Source organism: Hippocampus comes, unplaced genomic scaffold (assembly GCF_001891065.2).
Source record: "Hippocampus comes isolate QL1 unplaced genomic scaffold, H_comes_QL1_v1.1 scaffold68, whole genome shotgun sequence".
In the NCBI taxonomy this organism is placed as follows: domain Eukaryota; kingdom Metazoa; phylum Chordata; class Actinopteri; order Syngnathiformes; family Syngnathidae; genus Hippocampus; species Hippocampus comes.
In genome coordinates, this window is record NW_017805625.1 from 5534769 (window position 1) to 5554756 (window position 19988).

Below are 19988 nucleotides of genomic sequence, written 5' to 3' on the forward strand. Positions count from 1 at the left end.
ATTACTTAAATGTATTACTCTATAAAATGATTATATATGTATTCAGGATGCCAAAAATGAGTTTGTATTGACCTTTGTATTTATATCCTATCTTTTATGCCTCTCGTTTAGTTTTTATTTTATTGTTTGACATAACGTTAGCCTCATAACAGAATTCCCAAAGCCATTTCAAACTTATGTATAAAGTCCAGCTCATTTGCTTTCACTGACAATAATACTCAAATGCTCAAATTCTGCTACCCTCCTACAATATTTTTTCAGAAAACACACACACACACACACACACACACACACACACACACACACATACACACACACACACACACACACACAAAAAACAACCAAATACTGATTATTTAATGATCTCTTGCAGCACGCTAATGTGCTGTGGCATACTGGTTGGAAGTTGTTTTCTCCAGGTACTTCAGTTTCCTAAGTCAACTCAAATTGTCTAAATGTGTGCGTGACTGCGTGTGAATGCCAGAACTGGATAAGGTGCTGTATGAATGATTGAACTAAATGATATACTGTACATGAAACGGCCTGCACAACCTAATTTAACTTCTAACACTTCATACAAAGAGGTGTGATCTGTAAGAAAGAAGCTGTTGTGAATCCATCCATCCATCCATCCATCCATCCATCCATCCATCCATCCATCCATTTTCTGATCCGCTTATCCAATGTTGCGAATGATATAGACTTATCTCAACCCAGTTGACTCTACGGTGTGACATTTTAAACCCATGCCTGAGGTAATGATCACACCACCGGCATAACCACACCAAATTAGTGGCTGCATTTCAGAAGTATGATTCATGGCCTGAAGCTGGGACCAAAGATAGTTCAATCAAAAAATGTGTGAAGCGACATATATCGCAGCTCAGTCAACATCCTCCACAGACCAAAAATATATGCACAAGTACAGCTTCTTCAGTATATTTCTAAATGAGGATGTATGTGAATGTATGTATGCATCTGTGTGTATCTACGATATAGCAAAAGTCTACACACCCCTGTTCAATGCCTTGGCTTTGGTATGGTTTGTTTCCAAGATATTAAATATACCATTCAACATGGTGATGACAGTCATCATCAAGTGGGAAAAATATGGCACAACAGTGACATTGTCAGGAATTAAAACTCCAAAACTGATTTTTTTAAAATTTGAAGAAATATGGTCAGGGGACTGCTGAGAGACAACAACAACACTGAAGGAGCTGCAGGAAATGTCTGGTAAGTATTAAATTAAGTACGGCCACCATCTTCCTCATAAGTCTCGGCAATAGGGAAAGGGTGGCAAACGGGAAGAGAAGCCACACCTTACATAGAATAAAAACACACTTGAAATCGCCCAGATAAATGCTTCGCATTGCTGCTGGAAATGTGGTCTTTGTTAAGGTGAAGGCAAGTATCGTTCTATGTAGCAGTCAGTGTTAGTACAAAACCTTCAGGTTTACGCTACAAAGTAGAAAATATCCCAAAAAAGTCTCCTTGAACATAGCTGAACTTTATTTGGGGTTAATCAAACTATGTTGACACTGCTGACCGTGTGGCCAATTCAGATTTTTTGGGGGGGTTAAGTTTTATCTCCTTGTCTATATTCACACTACAAAACGAATGCGATTTCTAATGTGAACGGAATGTGTCTATGAAGTGATGTGCACGCATACAAAACGCGATGTTGCATGGTGCAGTGTTTACCGAAGTACGTAAATATGGGCATGCATGTCTCAATTTCAATCTTGAAAGATTTGTGGCATATTCAAGGATTTTGTGCTCTAACACTAACCAGTCCTCCAGATATTTATCAGTTCTAAGGCATCTTCTGTTTGCCACTGACGGTTTTCTGGGCTTTCATCCACCATTGTACTTTTTATATCCACTGTATCTGTCTTTCTCTGTAGCTGTCTCTCTATCATTACACATATCGGTTGTGTCTGTCATATGATAACTCCACAACACCTAAACCGATTAGACTTGACATATTAAGTTAGCTTTCTTAGATGTTTAAATGTACGGCATGGAGAAGATGTCTCAATACCCACTGTATAGCATCAGCTATAAATTGAATCTGTAAACAGAGAAAAAAAAATGCTCGGTTGCTTTAAAAAAAATACAAACATTACTTTGAATGTCTCAGCCTCACGTAAATCAGTGGAGCACTCACGCACACAAACGCACACACTCACGCAGACGCACGTACGTACACGTGCACACACTTGATGATTCCAGCCTGAGATCACACCCACTCTGCACCTCTGACTTAAGAAGTGGTGCAAAGGCAGCCACACAATTCTACTCGCGCAGCACACTTTGAAAAACAGCCGATTTGGCTTTTGAATATTTGCGTGCAAGCTGCGCTTTTGGTCACATACCTGCACGTCGGCCAGAGAGGATGTCACTGACAATCAACGACAGCGAGCAAGCGGATCCGAGAGACGAGACCCTGGCCAGGGTTGAGATCACCCTGTTGGCCATCATCTTCTCCAGCGCCGCCGTCCTGAACGGAATCCTGTTGCTGGTCCTGTGGCGCCAACGCAAGCACATGAGCCGGATGCGCGTATTCGTCTTCCACCTGGCCCTGGCCGACCTGGTGGTCACTTTCTTCCAGGTGTGCCCGCAACTCATGTGGGACATCACTGACAGGTTCGTCGGTCCGGACCTGGTGTGCCGCCTGGTGAAGTACTTGCAGGTTTTGGGCATGTTCTCGTCCACCTACATGATCGTGGCCATGACGGTGGACCGGTACCAGGCAGTGTGCAACCCCATGGTTAAGTTCCAGCGGACGCACCGGCGCATGAGTGCGGCTGTGTGCGCGGCGTGGGGGGTATCCTTAGTGGGCAGCCTGCCCCAGGTGTTCATCTTTTCCCGTGTGGAGGTGGCACCCGGCGTGTTCGACTGCTGGGCCAAATTCGTCCAGCCGTGGGGGCTCAAGACCTACATTACGTGGACCACGGCGGTCATCTTCGTGGTGCCCGTCATCACTCTCGTCTTCTGCCAAGTGCGCATCTGCAGGGCCATCCAACAAAACCTGCGCCGCAAGCCGCGGCGCGGTCTGGCGGGAGCTCTGCCCCCGAGATCCAGCGGCGCAGCCGGCATGTCCAAAGCCAGGGTGAAGACCCTCAAGATGACCGTGGTCATTGTGGTGGCCTACGTGGTGTGTTGGTCTCCTTTCTTCACCGTCCAACTGTGGTCCGCATGGGACCCCAACGCGCCCAAAGAAAGTAAGTGGCACTCCATCCAAAAGAATTGAAATTAAATGAAATTAAATCAATCGTAGCTGGGAAAATGTAAAAAAATGCATAAAATATGTACATTAGGGCGCCATGCCCCCCACGTGAGGCACGGATCTCTGAACATAAACAAGTATTTTTTTAAATGCAATTATTTGATCATAGTAGACAATTTTGTGTTGTGAAATACCAATGTTGAGGTGTTTATGAGATGGATGAATGAATGGTATGATTTTGTCTGACTAATGTGAGCAAAAGTAGTGATGTCATTATCTCGACGATCAGTTTTCGGGCATTGGGCGATGTTTAGTTTCCTACACGTTGCCCCCTGGCACAATGGCAGTACGGCAAGGGGGGAGGGACATATTACATTGGGGTCAGTAACTAAAAGGTCGTTTGAAGCTCTTCCATCAGACATACACAGGGTTCACAAACCCTTTGGATATGTTGATACGGATTGTTTTCCTCTTCTTTTTAAAATATTATTTTTACATTTTATTTCTGGCACAGACATTGCCTTGAGCCGGGTGGCTTGTTTCCGAGCAATATATCAGGACGTCCTCCATATTGGATGTGGTCATCGGATTGGCCATAAAATGTGCAAATTATAGTCATAAACTTGTGTTAGAATGATGTAATACAATCAAAAGCAATGTTTCAGTATTAATCACTTGAGCCGGGCGGCCTGTTTCCGAGCAATATATCAGGACGTCCTCCAATCGGATGTGGTCATCGGATTGGCCATAAAATGTGCAAATTATAGTCATAAAATTGTGTTAGAATGATGTAATACAATCAAAAGCAATGTTTCAGTATTAATCCCATGAATTCTGGCTTGGTGAAGCATCTCCGACAAGCAAGTGAACAAGGCACACGTGGAATTTCCTGACGACTTTGTCCCAGCTCCTACCTTAGCAATAAACAACTTGAAGCCTCCTTTTTTTTCAAAGAATACAGTGCTTGTATTTCAAGTTTACAGACCTAAGACAATTAATACATTGATAATTAATTAAGGTTGCACAAAAATCTAATCATTTCTGCACCCACTGCTGTATTTGAGCTCAAGTCAAATGAGGTGATGCCACTGTCACCTATAACAACAATAGTGTCAAGCAAAAAAAATGAGTATTAATATCTTTGCAGAGTTTGAATTTTTGATCCAGCTCCAATCTTGTGAAATTGTGCAGGTGTACCTAATGTTGTGACCCATTGTCACTGCAGCCGCCACGTTCACCATCCTGATGTTGCTGGCCAGTCTCAACAGTTGCGCCAACCCCCTCATCTACCTCCTCTTCAGTGGTCCCTTTCCTCGGAGGCTTCTCGTGCCGGTGTGCCAGCGGCACTCCTTCGCCAAGGACTCCACACACGATGAAGCCACGCTGGTCAGCACCTTCTACACCAGTTTTAAAACCCTCGCCAATGACAAGTGAAGAAAGCGTCTCGGGGGAGGAAGCAGGTGAGGCAGTGTTGACGCCTGGTGCATGCCAAGCAGATGCTAATCCTCCAGGGTCTCTCTGGACTGGCAAGATATCATTTGTCAGTGACACACGATATTTTAAATACAGCATCTCTCAGCTAAGCACAAGTGGGTGGCCTGCATGGGGAAGTGTGTTCCAGATGCAGGATGTTGAACAAACACAAGACGAGGGCAACTGTGCCTGAGTGAGGTGCCAGAAAAGAAAAAAAAAAGTCTGTATTAACAATCATGTTCCATTCCTTTGTTATGGTGAACTCAAGTAACAGAACATTCAGCAGACATCCGCACAACGAAGAACCAATACAGTAGTGCCCTGAGATACGAGTTCCGTTTTTTTCCAGTGGCCATGCGCTGAACTCAAAACAATCCGATCAAAAATAATCTCTCTCCTTTGAAGGGAATTGAAATGCCGTTACAGTAATCCGCCTCCATTGAAACGGTTACGTTCCAGACCCCCTCAAAAAGTGAATTCTGTTATATAGATATATCCTATTTAATGACACCCTCAGCATGTTTTTACAGTATTTTCAACACTTGTTTTTTTAAAGGTCTTGAAACACATTTCTGAAATGATACAAACACATTAAACACACATAAGAGTGAGCAAGAACAATGGATAAAACAAAATATTGTACATCATCTACTGTACCAATCCTTCAATTTTACTGTAAACAAATCCTGTTTTTTTTCCAAACGAACGAACGTATCATCTCACAATATACATCAATAATCATGCCCAAAGATGTACAATATAAAATTAACCTTTAGTTGTCACTTTCTGTAGGCATAAAAAGCAGGATGCCGCAGATGACTTTCAATAGCACTGGTCAAGAAATACAGAAAACCTAAACTTTTCTAGATGTTTTATTTTTTTTAGTGCTGATTCCAAATCTGCCATTTTTTGTCTCAAGCACACCAGGTTTTTATAATAATTCTTCTTGTTATTATTATTATATAAAATAATACAATATATCATATGCAAGATAGTAATATTTAGTAATATTTATGAATTAAGGATTAGATTCGCCAACAGATGATTTTTTTTTAAACGTCATAACTATAAATTACAACAGCATGTTAAAATCCATATTGCTAAGTTTTTATATGTCAAAGTTAAAAAACAAAAAATGAAACGATCTCAAAAACATAATTTCCCAGAGAAAGTAAAGACTTAATCAAAATCAGTGTCAAAAATAAGTTTAGGGACACCTAAAGCCATTTGATTCAAATCTGCTGTTTCCACTGTCATTTTCAACAAAAACTAAGCTGTGTAGAAACTTAAAAGACCATTTCCTGTTTGGTACTTCTTTCAATTTTACACCGTTCCAAACTAAATAATTGTGCTGTCGGCTACTTGTACTTGTATCTTGCAAAACTTGGAAGTTGGGTCCCTCGTATCTCAAGGCTCCACTGTCCCGTACATTTATCAAGACACAATGAATCAAGCATGAGCACTATTAGCAAAAAAGCTGCATTTTTGACAACTTGATTATTGGACCATATTACATGTCATGTCATGTCTCGTGAGAGTAGGGCATGGTAGCCCTACGCATGATTTACTGTATACTTAAACTATGAAATTGACATGTACCAAATAAACTTGTCTCATATCGTGATTGAGTCTTTTTTTTTTTTTTTTTTGGTATGACTGTCACTAGGGTTTGAGAGATTCTCAAGTTTATTTATTTACTTTTGGTCGCAATTACCTTATCATTAATTTTGATCATTTAGTCTCAGATGTGGAGCTCGAGTGGATATAAAATCGTCACACCCCGGTAGAAATGCCAGGTTTTTAAAATATCGAAAATGAGACCAAGATAACATATGAAATGGGAGTCAGTACACATCCGATTCAATTTAAAGTGGCTCTTCTTGACCCCCAATAAAGTTCAGCTGTTCTCGTCTGCTGTTTTTTTTTTTCATAGACTTTACTGCTAACTGGCAATTTGAATAATTCCTTCAGCCTTGCCTATGGCTAAAAGAAAAACAGCCCCAAAGCATGATGCTAGCACCATGCTTGTACTATAGCTACAGTGTTTTTTTTTTTTTTTTTTGAGATTATCGGCTTTGACATTTTGCATTGTCATCATTTAGGAAAGTGGACTTTCAGGAAAAGTTATGTAGTTGGTTTAAATACACAAATCTTTGTTTTAATATAGAGTTTGACAATAAATGTCAACTGGGAGTGGCATTAAAAAATATATATATAATTAATACAAATCGGCCGAACGCTGGCTTGTGTCCCGAAAAACTCATGTCAAGTCAGTTGTATCGCAAGGCTCCAGTGCAGAATTCTTCTGCTAGGCCATGAAAGCATTCCTTCGGAAAAAAAAAAAAAGATGTGACAGTGGAGTAAACACACATCACCAACCAGTTTCATCGAGCACGGGAGTTTACTGGAGGGAAACAAGCACTAAAACCAAACAAAGACAGCTTTGTATTTATGTTAGGCTAAGACAAATGTACATGTGCTGCGTGTCCACAACTCTGTCTAAAAGCCGCTCGGCTACAAATGCTCCTCGTGGAGGTAGACTCATGTTTAAGTCATCGGGGAGGCCCGGTGCGCTGCATGTGTCTTATCCCAGCCACGCAAGGCGTGTTTAGAACCTCACTGCCCCATGCCGACAATCTCTTTCCGCAACGTACGGTTTAACAACTGCACATTACTCCAAGCCGTACTACCCGAAAGCCTTTTACTTCTGTCGAACAAAAAACAAATGTGCGGAGTGGAAACTTTAAAGCCGAACGATACCGAGGTCGTCCAAGCTGGGAGCTCAGTTCAGCGAGCGTTTAAGTACTAACGCTACACATAAACAAACGAGTGAGCGGTGTGTTAAGGGAAGAAGAAAATGAAAAGAGAGCGAGGAAAATACACCAGGAATTATGTGAAGTCGAAAGGCTCCCGTTTTCCTATTTGCACTCATTGCAAAGTTGCGGTCGAGTGTTTCATTGTTTTTACATTCAGATTCAGGTAACTTTACATATCCTCGCAGGGCGAGTTTACAGTTTCACATTATATTTTTACAGTGCTAATAAAGGTTTTTATGTCTGCGACAGTTTGATTATTTCATATGGGGAAAAATAGCTTTAAAATGGCTCCTGGAACAGTACGTTCGACGTTAGAGGTTCCACTCTTACACTCAATTAAAATGCTTGAATAGAAATGAATATTCAACCTGTAGGTTGAAACTAAATGGCAGCATAATAGCCACGAAGACAGCAGATGCTGCGGCGACTGTACCGCAAAAAGTGGCATAAATACAGGAGCAAAAACATGATTTTAACGACGGTTCTTTCCATTTTTGAAATAGCCATGTTGACATACCCGTAGGTCGTTCCTCGCATGTTTTGTTTTGGAGGAGAGTCACTCAACATGTGAATACCACAGACTCTTCATTTCCCATTTAGAAAATGATAAATATGGCACAGTCTGACATGATAAATTTTTGCGGAGTGCAGTAGTTTCAGTTCAGTGCAGTCAACATCCCAATTAGTTATGAGCGCGCTTAGCCAGCACCGCCCTGCAGATGATCACATGACATGTCTTGGCCAATCAGTGCTGTGGGAAATTTAGTTCGCTCAGTGGTCAGCGTGACTGTTGTGATAGTATGTCGTACAATTAAAAAAAAAAAAAAAATGTATACTTATCTCTTGAAATTTTACTTTTTTTCGTATCTTGAATTTGTTTAAAAAATCATATATATATTTCATTATTTTCATAATTTTAATTTAGTTGCATATTAACTGGTTGGGTTCGGTACCTCTAAGAAGGTGAAGAACCACTGGGTTAGACCATCACAAGGGTTTAAAAAAAAATAGGGGAGGTGGCACTCAACTCACATGAGACCCACTCTGATGTTTTTTTTTTTTTTTTGAAAACAAAAATCCAAAGGTCTTTGGATGCCAACACAGTACATGTATTCACATTCCAAGCGATGGCGCATGTTGCACTCGATGCAATTTTAATTGAGATCATGTAAGAAACATGAACCAGCATCTCGCGGAACATTTTGATGATGCTTAAAAGAGCAGCTGTGCAACCTCAAGGGAACACCGTCACATCATGGACTTAGTCAGGACATCATTTTAACAATCATGACCGCGCTGTACATTTCTCGCTTAACGTTCAGCAAATGATTCAACAGCCGGAAGGATTTTAAATGACGGCTGAATTCTCTTTTCATACTTTGTCGAAATGTAGCCCGTGACCTTCAAAAACGGTCATGGCTGCCACTGGAGCACAAAGCGCACTCGATTTAGAGGTCCTGGCATGAAGTCGTTTCCAACTTACTGGCATACAAAAATACAACAGCTTGACTTCTAAGATTCGAAAATGTCAATAGAGTCAGCTTGCGCAGAGTCAATGAGACATTGCCAATAAAGACAGGCATCAATAAAGCAAAAAAAGAAAAAAAAAAAGCTCTCTCAATGGGAATTCTGAGAGACTGTTTGCTCAAGCTCCAAAACCTTCCACCATGCGGAGGACAACAGCCGCAGGGCCCATGAACGACACCCATTTTGACATTCTATCAGTGTGCCTACGAACAGCTGGACTGACGCGCGCACGACGGAGCGGCATGCTCAAAGGATCACGAATGGGGAAGCGTGTCTCTTTTTGTCTTCACCAGTGCATCCACATATAAAGAACAACCTGCCCTTCTCTCCTATTGCGTATGCTGCTCAAGTGCCATGTAAAGGTTGGATGACCTTTCCGCTAATATGATGGATTTACTGCCACGGCTGACAGCGCGTGATGTAGTGATTACTTGGGAGGCAACACAACCAGGCAGTTATTACACGACGGGGGACAGGAGGTCATATGTCACAGGCAGAAGAGTCGCGAGCCGTCCCGCCCGTCCTCGCCCTCGTCGGGGGGGATGCGGGGGAGCAAGGCCGAGCGAGTCAGACCCCAGAAACGAGGTGGAGACAAGTCCTTCTTGGTGGCGGTGAACTTCCAACCCATGTGAGAGCCGCAGCATCGGCATTGGGCAATTGTCCAAGCGTACCTGAGCGGAAGAGGGAAGCCCAATTCAGAATCCATCCAGACAGCGTTTCCTCACTATCCTCTATAAAAGGTGCAAGGGAAAATTCGCTGCCCCCTTAATCTAATAACTGGTCAAATGAAGTTGCTGTTTTTCTTTTCCTATTTGAGTTTTTCACATCTCTGTGGAGCTATTTTGGCCAATTCGATTGCTTTAATTTAGCAACACCGAAAGGTTTTGGAGCACAAATGCAACATTACAAATGGATTCAAATCTAGACTTTGACTAGGCTATTCCAAAACCTTAATTTTGTTGTTTTTTTTAAGCCATTCAGAAATTAATTTGCGGCATCTACACAGACTTGGATGTGGACAGGAGTCCCGTCACAAAAACTACTATATCGACATATCATTCGATACGTAAACTGGACGATAGCTTTTTTTCCCCTCCATGATAAATTTCCATTTACATGCGTGTTTATTTACACATCATCAACATTCAGTTGTGCTGATTCGTTCCTTTCCTATGAGTCAACGTGCTCACCGTTGTGGGAGATGGAACTCACGCACCCGCAATGACAGATGGCGTGAGCAGGGGTGAAGCAAAGGGAGTTCGAGTACCAGAAAAGAAGTTTTCTGACAGCTGTAGTTGCGCAATCACCCCCAAAAAAAGTTGAGTGTGATAAATGAAGTCTGTTCCAACTCCTATGCTGCAGCCATGTGGGAACATTCTGGATTCAATCCAGAGAAGACGCGGAAAGCGCGCAATCAACTGGGATGTCGCATTTGTGTGAAGAAAGTCGCAAACTCAACAAAGCTTAAACTCCATTTAAAAACAGCCATTCAAGCCAGTTTCTTCACTGGGAACAAAAGACACGACGGGACATGGAGGTCGTCCATTTGCCGACAGCTTGCAATTATAACGCCTCATTGATTGTGTTACCCGCTTTATAGCAAATGAGATGCAGACATTGAACGGTGTTGAGGAAGCAGCCTTTATATGAATTAAAAAAAAAAAAAAAAAAAAAGATTTCCCAAACAGCCATCCCAGCATTGTACAATTAGGTGAAAGAGGACTTTCTCTGAAGGAGATAAAAGACAGCTCATTTTAGTCCACCTCTGCAGTGATTGTATATCATGTTAATATAATTCCATCCATCCATCCATTTTCTGACCCGCTTTATCCTCAGAAGGGTTGCGGGACGTGCTGGAGCCCATCCCAGCCATCTTCGGGCAGTCGGCGGGGGACACCCTGAACCGGGTGGCAGCAAATCGCATGGCACACAAAGACGAACAACGAACCGCGCTCACACTCACACCTAGGGACAATTTAGTGTTTAATCAGACTGCCGTGCATGGTTTTGGAATGTGGGGGGAAACCGGAGTACCCGGAGAAAACCCACGCAGGCCCGGGGAGAACATGCAAACTCCACACAGGGAGGCCAGAGCTGGAATCGAACCCGGTACCTCTGCACTGTGAGGTCGACGCGCTAACCACTCAATCACTGGGCCGCCCTGTTAATATAGTTCATTTAGTTAATTTATTGTTATTATTATTCTTTTTTTTTGTGAACAGAACCTGAATCTGTTTTGGTTATATTTTCACTTTTCTACGATATTTTATTTATTGCTCTGCATTCCAATGTCAGTGTTCAACAGTCTTGAGAATGAAGTTAACGGCGCTAAATAAAGGATGTACTCAAATTTTTATGCTTTAATATTGTTCAATCAGTGGCATTAAAAAATAAATAAACATGAATCCTATTGTTTGTTGCAATACTTTCTGAGAAGTTATATCATCCGGAAAAAAAAACCTTTTATCGTGACAGCCCCTGTGGACATCTTAAATGGAATGACAGCGTGATAAATTAGCCAGCGAACATGATTTTGAGATGGTGTTGGCACAACGGCATAATTGCACACCTATAACTATAATTATTGCTTCTGGTCACTTGAAAACGGTGCAACGATTATTTGCGCCAACTGCACAGCCGTCATAGTATTGTATCGCGCCATTGATCACCTTCTCTCTGCTCAATGACTGCACATTGTCGCACAGCTGTCATCGGGTGGTACTACTACTCAATGGTATCCTGACATTCCGGAAAGTCTTTCCACACTTGTATTTCATGTCTTAGTTTGTCGTAGTTGCTTGTTATTGCAATACTAGTGTAGCTCATGCTATTGGAGAGAAATTCCTTGTGTGTTTCGACATTCTTGGCCAATAAAGATGATTCTGATGCTTATAGCAAGATCATTTATAATGCCAAGTAACCAACTTGCAAAATGCGAGGATGATGATGATGATGATGATGATGATGGCTTTCTGTATTAATCATGCCGTGTGCTACTTGGAAGTTGCAAAGCTAGTAAAAGCTAGATGACACGTCTGCGTCAGACAGTTTTTTTGTATTAACTTGTCACAGCGGGGTGCGGGAGCTGCAAAGAGCGAGTTACCCTGGAAACCAGCTGTGCAGTGTGGACGGCCTGCCGACCAAGTTGAGGTTGTTTGCCTTGTAGACGGTCAGAGTCTCGTGGACGTAACCGTGGGGATTGACATAGGCAGCCATGGGGCCATACAGAGACAAGCTGAAGGATGACACGCACAATCAGGTGGGGGGAGAAAACAAAGGTTGTATGAAACTGCAAATGACATTTCACAGAGACCTCGGTCGCCTAAAATGTTTTCTTTCAGTATTCCAGTGATAAAAGCAACAGCTTCCCTTCCTTAGTTACCCACTTGAAAAGAACATCATCCATTTGATAGGTTTATGTCACATGTTTCTGCCAGACCTGGCTCTCCCTTTTTTTCAATTGGCTGAGGAAGGCTGACTACATTTTTTTTCCCATGCGGAGGGGCATTAATGTGTAACATATGAAGTGGAAGACATATTCTGTAACTGGCTCACGGGCTGGCCATACACCTAGAACGGAAATAAACAGCGCAGCTCAGCTTCTGGCTAGCAGACGTCACGGCTTGCGCCGTGCTGTTTGGCAGAACGTCACTCTTTGAAATCACTCGGATGTGAATAGCAACGCAACCTGAAAAAATAAAAGTCGTGCGGTACTAGAACTTCCAGGAGAATTGAAACAGCCTCTCCTCTCGGCTTTTCAGTTGGAGCCAAAGAAATAGGGAATGCCATTTTTTTGGTGTTTTCTGTTTGTGCTGGAGAAAAGTTTGACACCCCTCATTTAAGATGGAGCTCCACCTTAAAAGTCAACACCGAACGAAAAACTTCTTCTAAACGTGTAACCAGTCATTGAATGTTAATTATTCGAGATGGTTTCAAGTTCCCGAAGTTTGGCTCCGGTGCGTGTCTGGACAGTTTCAAGAGTTTGACACAAATGAAGTGTCACGTCGTTGTTACATAAGGTTGGGCCTTATTATGATGAAACTTCAGCTTCCCGGGAAACTAATAGCCTCTGATGTCGCTGTAATTTGGCTGATTGCAGCCATATACTGTAGGTTGGCTACCCAGAAGTGGCCGAGAATTAAACTTGAGATGGGTTCAAGCTGACCAAGAGCAGGTAATTAGGAGAAATGACTGTCTGCAAAGCGCAATCGCGAAGTCGACGGCAAGGTCTTCATCACATAATGACACCTTAGTTATTAACCCTTTCGAGTACAGCGGTTACTACAGCAGACAGCTTATCATGTTATCAGGTTGCAGGCTGTCTTTACGGTTGCACGAAAGAGTTGATAATTCCATTTCACAAGCACCTAATTCGTCTCTATATTTTCCACCAAATGGAGAAGTGACGCTATATTCAGATCTGCCAAGCAGTATTAAATCTTCAGAAAGTGCGACATTTGATACGGCGAATGAATGAAAATGACTTTCAGAGGAAGGGTTAATACTATTTGTCCAATTTATAGCTTCAGGTGATGAATAACCTCTTGTCAAAACGTGATCAAATAAACGTTATTTTCTGCTGTCCAACACAACGGAGGGCCTTCAATAACCCGTCGAGCACGTGCTGCCTCACCTGAAGATCTCATTTTTGGTGGTGATTTCTGTGTCTTGGCACTGCTTGCAGCACAGTGATGTGCACTGAGGAGGCAAGAGAATGGTTCGTTAAATAAATAATTCGTTAAATAAATAAATAAATAAATAAAATGAAAAAAAAGAAAGAAAAAAAGAAAAAGCCGTCTTCCACAGTACTGCCACCGGGTCAATAGAATCCACCATCTAAGAAAAAGGATCACATGGTACTTCAAGGTAAAAATAACTCTGGAGTCTAAGTTAGGGAGCATTGCGGGCGTTCAGGTCTCGCTTCACGCATGTGTGCATCACCTCTAGCTGAGTCCAAGAATAGCCAGGGTAGCTTTGAAAGTGAGCATAATATGTTCCCATTAAGTCTTCCTATTACCTTCGATCAAAGGCTGTGGTCACTGACGGGCTGACAAAGGATGTCCATATTGTAGTGCTTTATGTTCGAGCTTCAGCGGGATAATGACAACTATTTATTTCTTTTTTTCCCCCTCATGTGTAAGAGCTTCTTTAACTGACACCGACCTGGGCAATTGATGAGCATTTGTGACTGCTGCTCCAAAAAAAATAAAATGACACAAATGTATATTTGATGCAACGATATGTTAAAATTTCAAAATACAAACGGCGATGTTATTTCAATTCATGAGAATAACCCAAATAGAATTTACAGAAAAGCAGTCGTTCACGTGACACTGCAGCGCAGCTTTGAAAACATTGGTTGCCATATGAAATTGATGATGTAAGCGATGAGCAGAGGAAGCTGACTGTGAGCCGCGTATCACTCGTCAAAACATGGAAATCTTGCATTATTAAGTTGACAAAACTTGGAGGTCCCACTTTAAAAATGAGCAGCAGCCAAATAAAATTCAATCTATATTCACACTTTACCAGATATGGATGACATTAAATTACTGGTTGCAAATGAATACGCATAAGAAATCAAATTATATGACTAGTACAGTTGTCATTTATAGCGAATTGATCTTAAAATACAAAACAACCTTAAAGACTTAAAAGAAGGCATATGATGAAAACTGTACATTTTGTTGGCATCCAGACTCGAACCTCTACCAACTGGTTGCAAACCAAAATGAATGAATGAGGATGTGGGGTGCTTTAATTGTAATTTTTATTTTTTTTACCCGATCCATTATGTCCAACTCGCAGCGAAGCCTCTGAATGGCACTGCCGATTTTCAGCAGCTGCAGCCGGAGCGAGTCGTCTATGGGCAGACAGGCCGCCACTCTGTAGGAGAAGTCTGATCGTAACCAGACAAGAGGGGGGAGGGGGGAAAGGTGGGGGTGAAAGCGAGGAAGGAAGGATAACACAAACAAAGAGACCGATTGCGTGCGTGCGGCTACATTATGGTGCAATAAACAGAGCCGGGGGGGGAGTTGGGGTGGGGGGGCTGACCTATGGCGTTCGTAGGGAGAGAGTCATCCTTCAGATTTTCGTCCCACTCGTGGAGTTGCTTCTTCACTCGGTTCATGAGGGACTCCTGCGGGGAGGGAGGAGACCACATGGTTGACATTCACATTCAAATTGCCGATCTTGGCTTGATAAAAATGACTGGTCGCCGCTTACAGATTCATAGAGGGTGTAGACCCACGGAGGCCAGCGGGTCAGAATGGCACAGCGAAACTTCCTCTGGGATAACCAACAGACGGCCATTAAGTGGAAAAATATCAGACCAAACAGTGTCAAATAGATGCTGGCACTGCAGTGGAACCCGGAAGTCCATTCTGGGATACAGGTCAACCTCCAATTTATTTGAATTTGGGATCAATGTGCCCATTGGGATTTCATAAACATTTTTTTCAATTCATCCATGCTGAGGTCAAATACAAACCAGGAAACATTCATGACTGAAACTGGAATTTATGTGAATTCCTTTTTTCTAGAAAATCACTTTTTTTTTTTTTAACATTTTTTTTAATTCATCCATGCTGAGGTCAAATACAAACCAGTAAACATTAATTACTGAAACTGGAATTTATGTCAATTCCTTTTTTCTAGAAAATCACGTTTTTTTTTTTTTTTGAACATCAAGTTTTTTGGAGATACTTTCATTTTTGGACATTTGACGTTGGTGGTTGCACTGGAGTTCATTTTAAAGACTTCCCGACTGGGCAATTAAAGTATATTAAATGTAGATTTTACCTGTTGGTAGTTATTCCACCAGCATTCGGCCTGCTTGCAGCTTTGAGTTGAGGGCTTGGAGGAAGGGTGCACGACCAGCCTGGAGAGGGGCGTTAGCTGAACTGCAGACAGAGGATCAGGAAGGATTCGTTCTGGAAGGATCTGGACTTTGGCCTGTCGAATCCTGAACAAAAAAGAAAAAATAAATCATATCGTTTACCGAAAATGGTTCCACTTTTAGACGGTAAAACAGAACACGTGGGAAGAATTCGAGGGATCACTGTGGGGGTAAAAAAAAAAAAAGCTCAATTTAGGAAATTTGTACTAGAATGAGAGCTTTGCCACCACACTGGAGCCACTTGCAGTATGGCAAAAGTTCAACAGGATAACTTGGTACAGGGTCATTTGTGAGCATTATAGGCGCCACTAGCAACGAGCGGAAATGCGTCCTGATGAGCGGTGAGCCTCACCGGCTTCCTAAAAACGTTTGTAATCAGGACAGACATCAGGACGACGACATGCTAGAGGGTTATTTTTTCTCATCGATGCCACTGAGGCAGACGGTGCAGGAAGCAAGGAGGATAATTAATGCTAACAAACTCATTGCAAATATTCAAAGGGACACAAAAAGTGCAACTGACATTCAAAGAATATTTTCCAGCAATTTTAACCTCCGGTGTGTTCTTACGTAACACAAAACAGGAGCGACTCAAGGTGACAGGTCAAATGAGTTCAAACCAACTGGAGCAAAGTTCTGGAGTAGCATGTGTCTGCCCTCTAGCTGTCCCTTGTAATAGCAGCACTTTTCCATTTGCATGCTCTCCCCAGTCATGATAATTGCATGCACAAATCAGAATTTAACAGTCCATTCAGACCAGCGAGCTGGGCTTCAAGTGTCAATTACACCGACTACAGGGATGGGTCCTTGAATTAATTATTAAGCTATACTCATTATTATTTATACAAAGTGAGGGTGGGCATTATTTTTTATGTGCCCAGATTCCTAATTTTGTATGTTAAAATTAAATATAGTGGATGGCTGTCGTCATTTCAAATAAACATTCCCCATCGCCAAGTAGTGTGAATTTGTTCCGAGCTCCAACTGTCATCATCATGAAACTTTTAAGTGCAGATGCAATTATATATATAAAAAAAAAAAAAAGCGTCAATTTTAACAATTATAAAGCGCTGTAAAATAAAACTAAGTGAAACTACTTAACATTTTAAGAGCCCGAGTGACACATGCCTGAACAAGCATGTTTACAAAACGATACTGCCGTCTAGTGGTGATGATTAGATTGAGTTGAGACCTACCGGTAATTTGAACCAAAAAGAAAAAAACAAAACCCAATTCAAGAGTTAATACTTTGCGGTCAAGGAACGGTCCTTGACCGCAAAGTTCCTCTTTTTGAGGAATAGTTCTCCCACCACAAAATGACTGAACTCCATTTGTACATTTAACAGATATAAAGTTTGGTTCGTGATTTATGAGACCATTCCAACATACCCATCTGCTTGAGTTCTTATCTCGTGGACTTTGAATCTCTGCCTGCCCACGGCTTTCACTTTGACCGTCTCGATGCCGTACTCTTGCTCCACCCGATATGCGTAGATCTCTGCTGTAGTTCCGAATTCTGCCTCTGGTTCACCTGGATCACTGCAAAATGCAATGTACAGTGGTGTACTAGAGCAAACTGAAAGAGGCGTTCTCCTGATATAATAGTGAGGTGGAGTCCTAAAAAGACTGGGACAATGAAGCTGACTAAGGAAGGTGCGTATCGCCAATTAACTGCACAGTCACGTCACTGCCGTAGCAACTTCTCTTTTGTCAAGTTTTTGTTTTTCATCTGTGCAAAATAGCAATTCAGATTTTTTTTTAAAGGGGATAATTTCATTATATTGTGCAATGTATTTGTGCTGCATCAGTGAGAGGGCTTTCACTGTCATGAATGCGCATCTGGCATAGATAAGGGTCCAAAACGATTCAAGTAAGAGAGTGTGTGCATTGACCGTCTTCCAACATCGATTTCATTTTGTGTGTGTGTGTGTGTGTGTGTGTGTGTGTGTGTGTGTGTGTGTCATTGGAAATGCGGGATTTTGAATGTAAAAAGTTTGTTACAAATATTCTTTTCATAAGTTGATTATGCTTGCAGGCGGGGGTATTTTTTTTCATATTCATTCTGTACAGCAGGCTTGCTGTCTTAATACTGCCCTGGAGAGGCGATTATGCACTTTTCATTCATAAATTTTTGCTTTTATGACAATGGTTAAGTCAAACTAGTCAAGATTAGCAGTGTGATGAATGTATCGTTATATTTTGTTTTTATTACTGTACTACCAAAGGGGCTTCATTTTTTAGTGTCTCACTTTAAGCTGTAAAAAAAATTAATCTTTATGATGACAAAGTCATCGAAAGCAATTATGGCGCAAATGGAGAAAGTGAGGTTTACCACCTGCTAACATTAGATACTCTCAACGTTATGTTTCATTGAAAGAAAATGGGGAAAAAAAAGCTCTTGAGATCCACCAAGATTTACGGAGCCCCGGACATGACCTGGGAATTTTCTTTTAATTGTGGCCACTAAGTAGATATAAGATGCACACAAAATACTAAATTGTGGTCATACAAATTTGTGGCAATAAATTGGGGCGGGGGGGGCAACGGATAGATATTGCATAGGGTGCCATTCAGGCTTGCCTGGCTGATTCTATTCAGTGCAAGTCATTATAGTAAAGTAAGAATAGATAGCATACACTAGTTGCGTTGTGAAATATGGGTTCATGCCGTTATGCAAGGTACACCCATATATATTGTAGCTATAAAGAATTCTAAGTATAGTTTTAAATAAATAAAATAATAAATATGTGCGGTGATCATTTGGACTTCATCATTGTATAAGTAGCTCGCATACTGAAAAAGTGTGGGGACCCCTGATCTCAGGTTTCGCAGCATCTACTGTCATATTTTTAACACCCCCGCCCCTCAATATTTCAAAATGATATGATTACTTGAGGGGAGGGGGGAGGTTGTGGGGGTGTAGGGAGCACAGAGCAGCATATGAGTGAGCTGGCCATGTACCTGTGTGCCAGCACAGCAAAGGTTCGATCCCTCTGTATGACACTCCTCATCATGCTGACCTCCTGGGGCCTAAAGAGCTGCAGAGGCAGAGTCTGCCCAGGCACCAGCATGACAGCAGTGTGTGGCAGCACAGGAATAGTTTGACAGCTGTCATCGTCGTGGACGGTCCGGCCGTGAAATTCCTCCATGTCCGAGCCCAAGTACTGTCAACACATGAAAGCGTTGAGACTAACAACGAGTGGTAAAAACAAAAGTATGAAGGCGTTTAGTCACTCACAGCGTGTGAAGTAGGCAGACTAGGATCGAAAGTGATAATGCTTGGCTTCGTTGTCTCGTCATTGTCTCGGTCTTCAGTCTCCATGTCATCTTCCTCCTCGTCCTCCTCCTCCTCCCCGTTGCCTGTTATGGCACAGCAAGAAATACAAGTCACCGAAGAGGAAAACTACTCCGAGCTAGGATGAAAGCAGCCGAAGAGGGTGTGTTGTGACCGAATATTGCCCTTTATTGTCATATAACGAGCCAAACTGTGAGCCGGAAACAATTTGTTCCCAAAAGACAACGAGCAAATAATCCTTTCAGCCGGCGAGTTGACCGCTTACCTGGAAAGAGCTGTAGCTGGTTGCCCATATTGTCGTTAACGTTGTCTTCGCCTCCACCCCTGTCGTCAGCCATAGCCTTGTGTTTACAATGCTAACTCTACTTCGACCGTGTGCGACACGGCATCGCACTGGCTCAGGAGCGCCCCCCTTCGAGATGGCTGACTACTTAAATGAACGCAAACGGATGGCCAAACGTTTCCCCACTGACAGCCACATAAAATGGAAACAAATGTTTTTGAAACGTGCTAAAAATCAACCCCTGGCTTAAAATTTTGCAAGCTGCGGTGCTTTGCAAATCTGGGGTTGGGGTAATGGACTTCTTTACAACCAGATTCAACGTGTGTGAAAAGGAGTATACTGTATACGTCAAAAGGTTGAGCTGGTTTCTGCTCGCCACTTTGAGCTCCATCCATGACCATGCCGCAAACCTCAGTCAACTGTCATTCAGCCATTAAATTGGTGGTTTTTTCTGCAATGTTAAA

The 19988-nt window shown here is 42.1% G+C and overlaps 2 protein-coding genes across 2 annotated transcripts; one reads left to right on the forward strand and one right to left on the reverse strand.

The window, feature by feature from the left end:
- The first annotated feature begins 2220 nt into the window (after positions 1-2220).
- On the forward strand, positions 2221-5652 carry avpr2b.1 (arginine vasopressin receptor 2b, tandem duplicate, 1). The gene is made up of 2 exons (XM_019881128.1): positions 2221-3227; positions 4458-5652. The coding sequence occupies exons 1-2, from the start codon at positions 2399-2401 to the stop codon at positions 4664-4666; spliced, it is 1038 nt and encodes a 345-aa protein (XP_019736687.1). The 5' UTR covers positions 2221-2398; the 3' UTR covers positions 4667-5652.
- Positions 5653-8589: 2937 nt separating this feature from the next.
- crbn (cereblon) lies at positions 8590-19629 on the reverse strand. The gene is made up of 11 exons (XM_019881127.1): positions 19507-19629; positions 19185-19306; positions 18908-19110; positions 17336-17485; positions 15850-16012; positions 15274-15336; positions 15103-15187; positions 14832-14947; positions 13682-13746; positions 12152-12283; positions 8590-9719 (listed from the first exon to the last, which is right to left on the reverse strand). Exons 1-11 carry the CDS (start codon positions 19577-19579, stop codon positions 9536-9538), a joined length of 1356 nt encoding a protein of 451 aa, XP_019736686.1. The 5' UTR covers positions 19580-19629; the 3' UTR covers positions 8590-9535.
- Between the last annotated feature and the right edge of the window lie 359 nt (positions 19630-19988).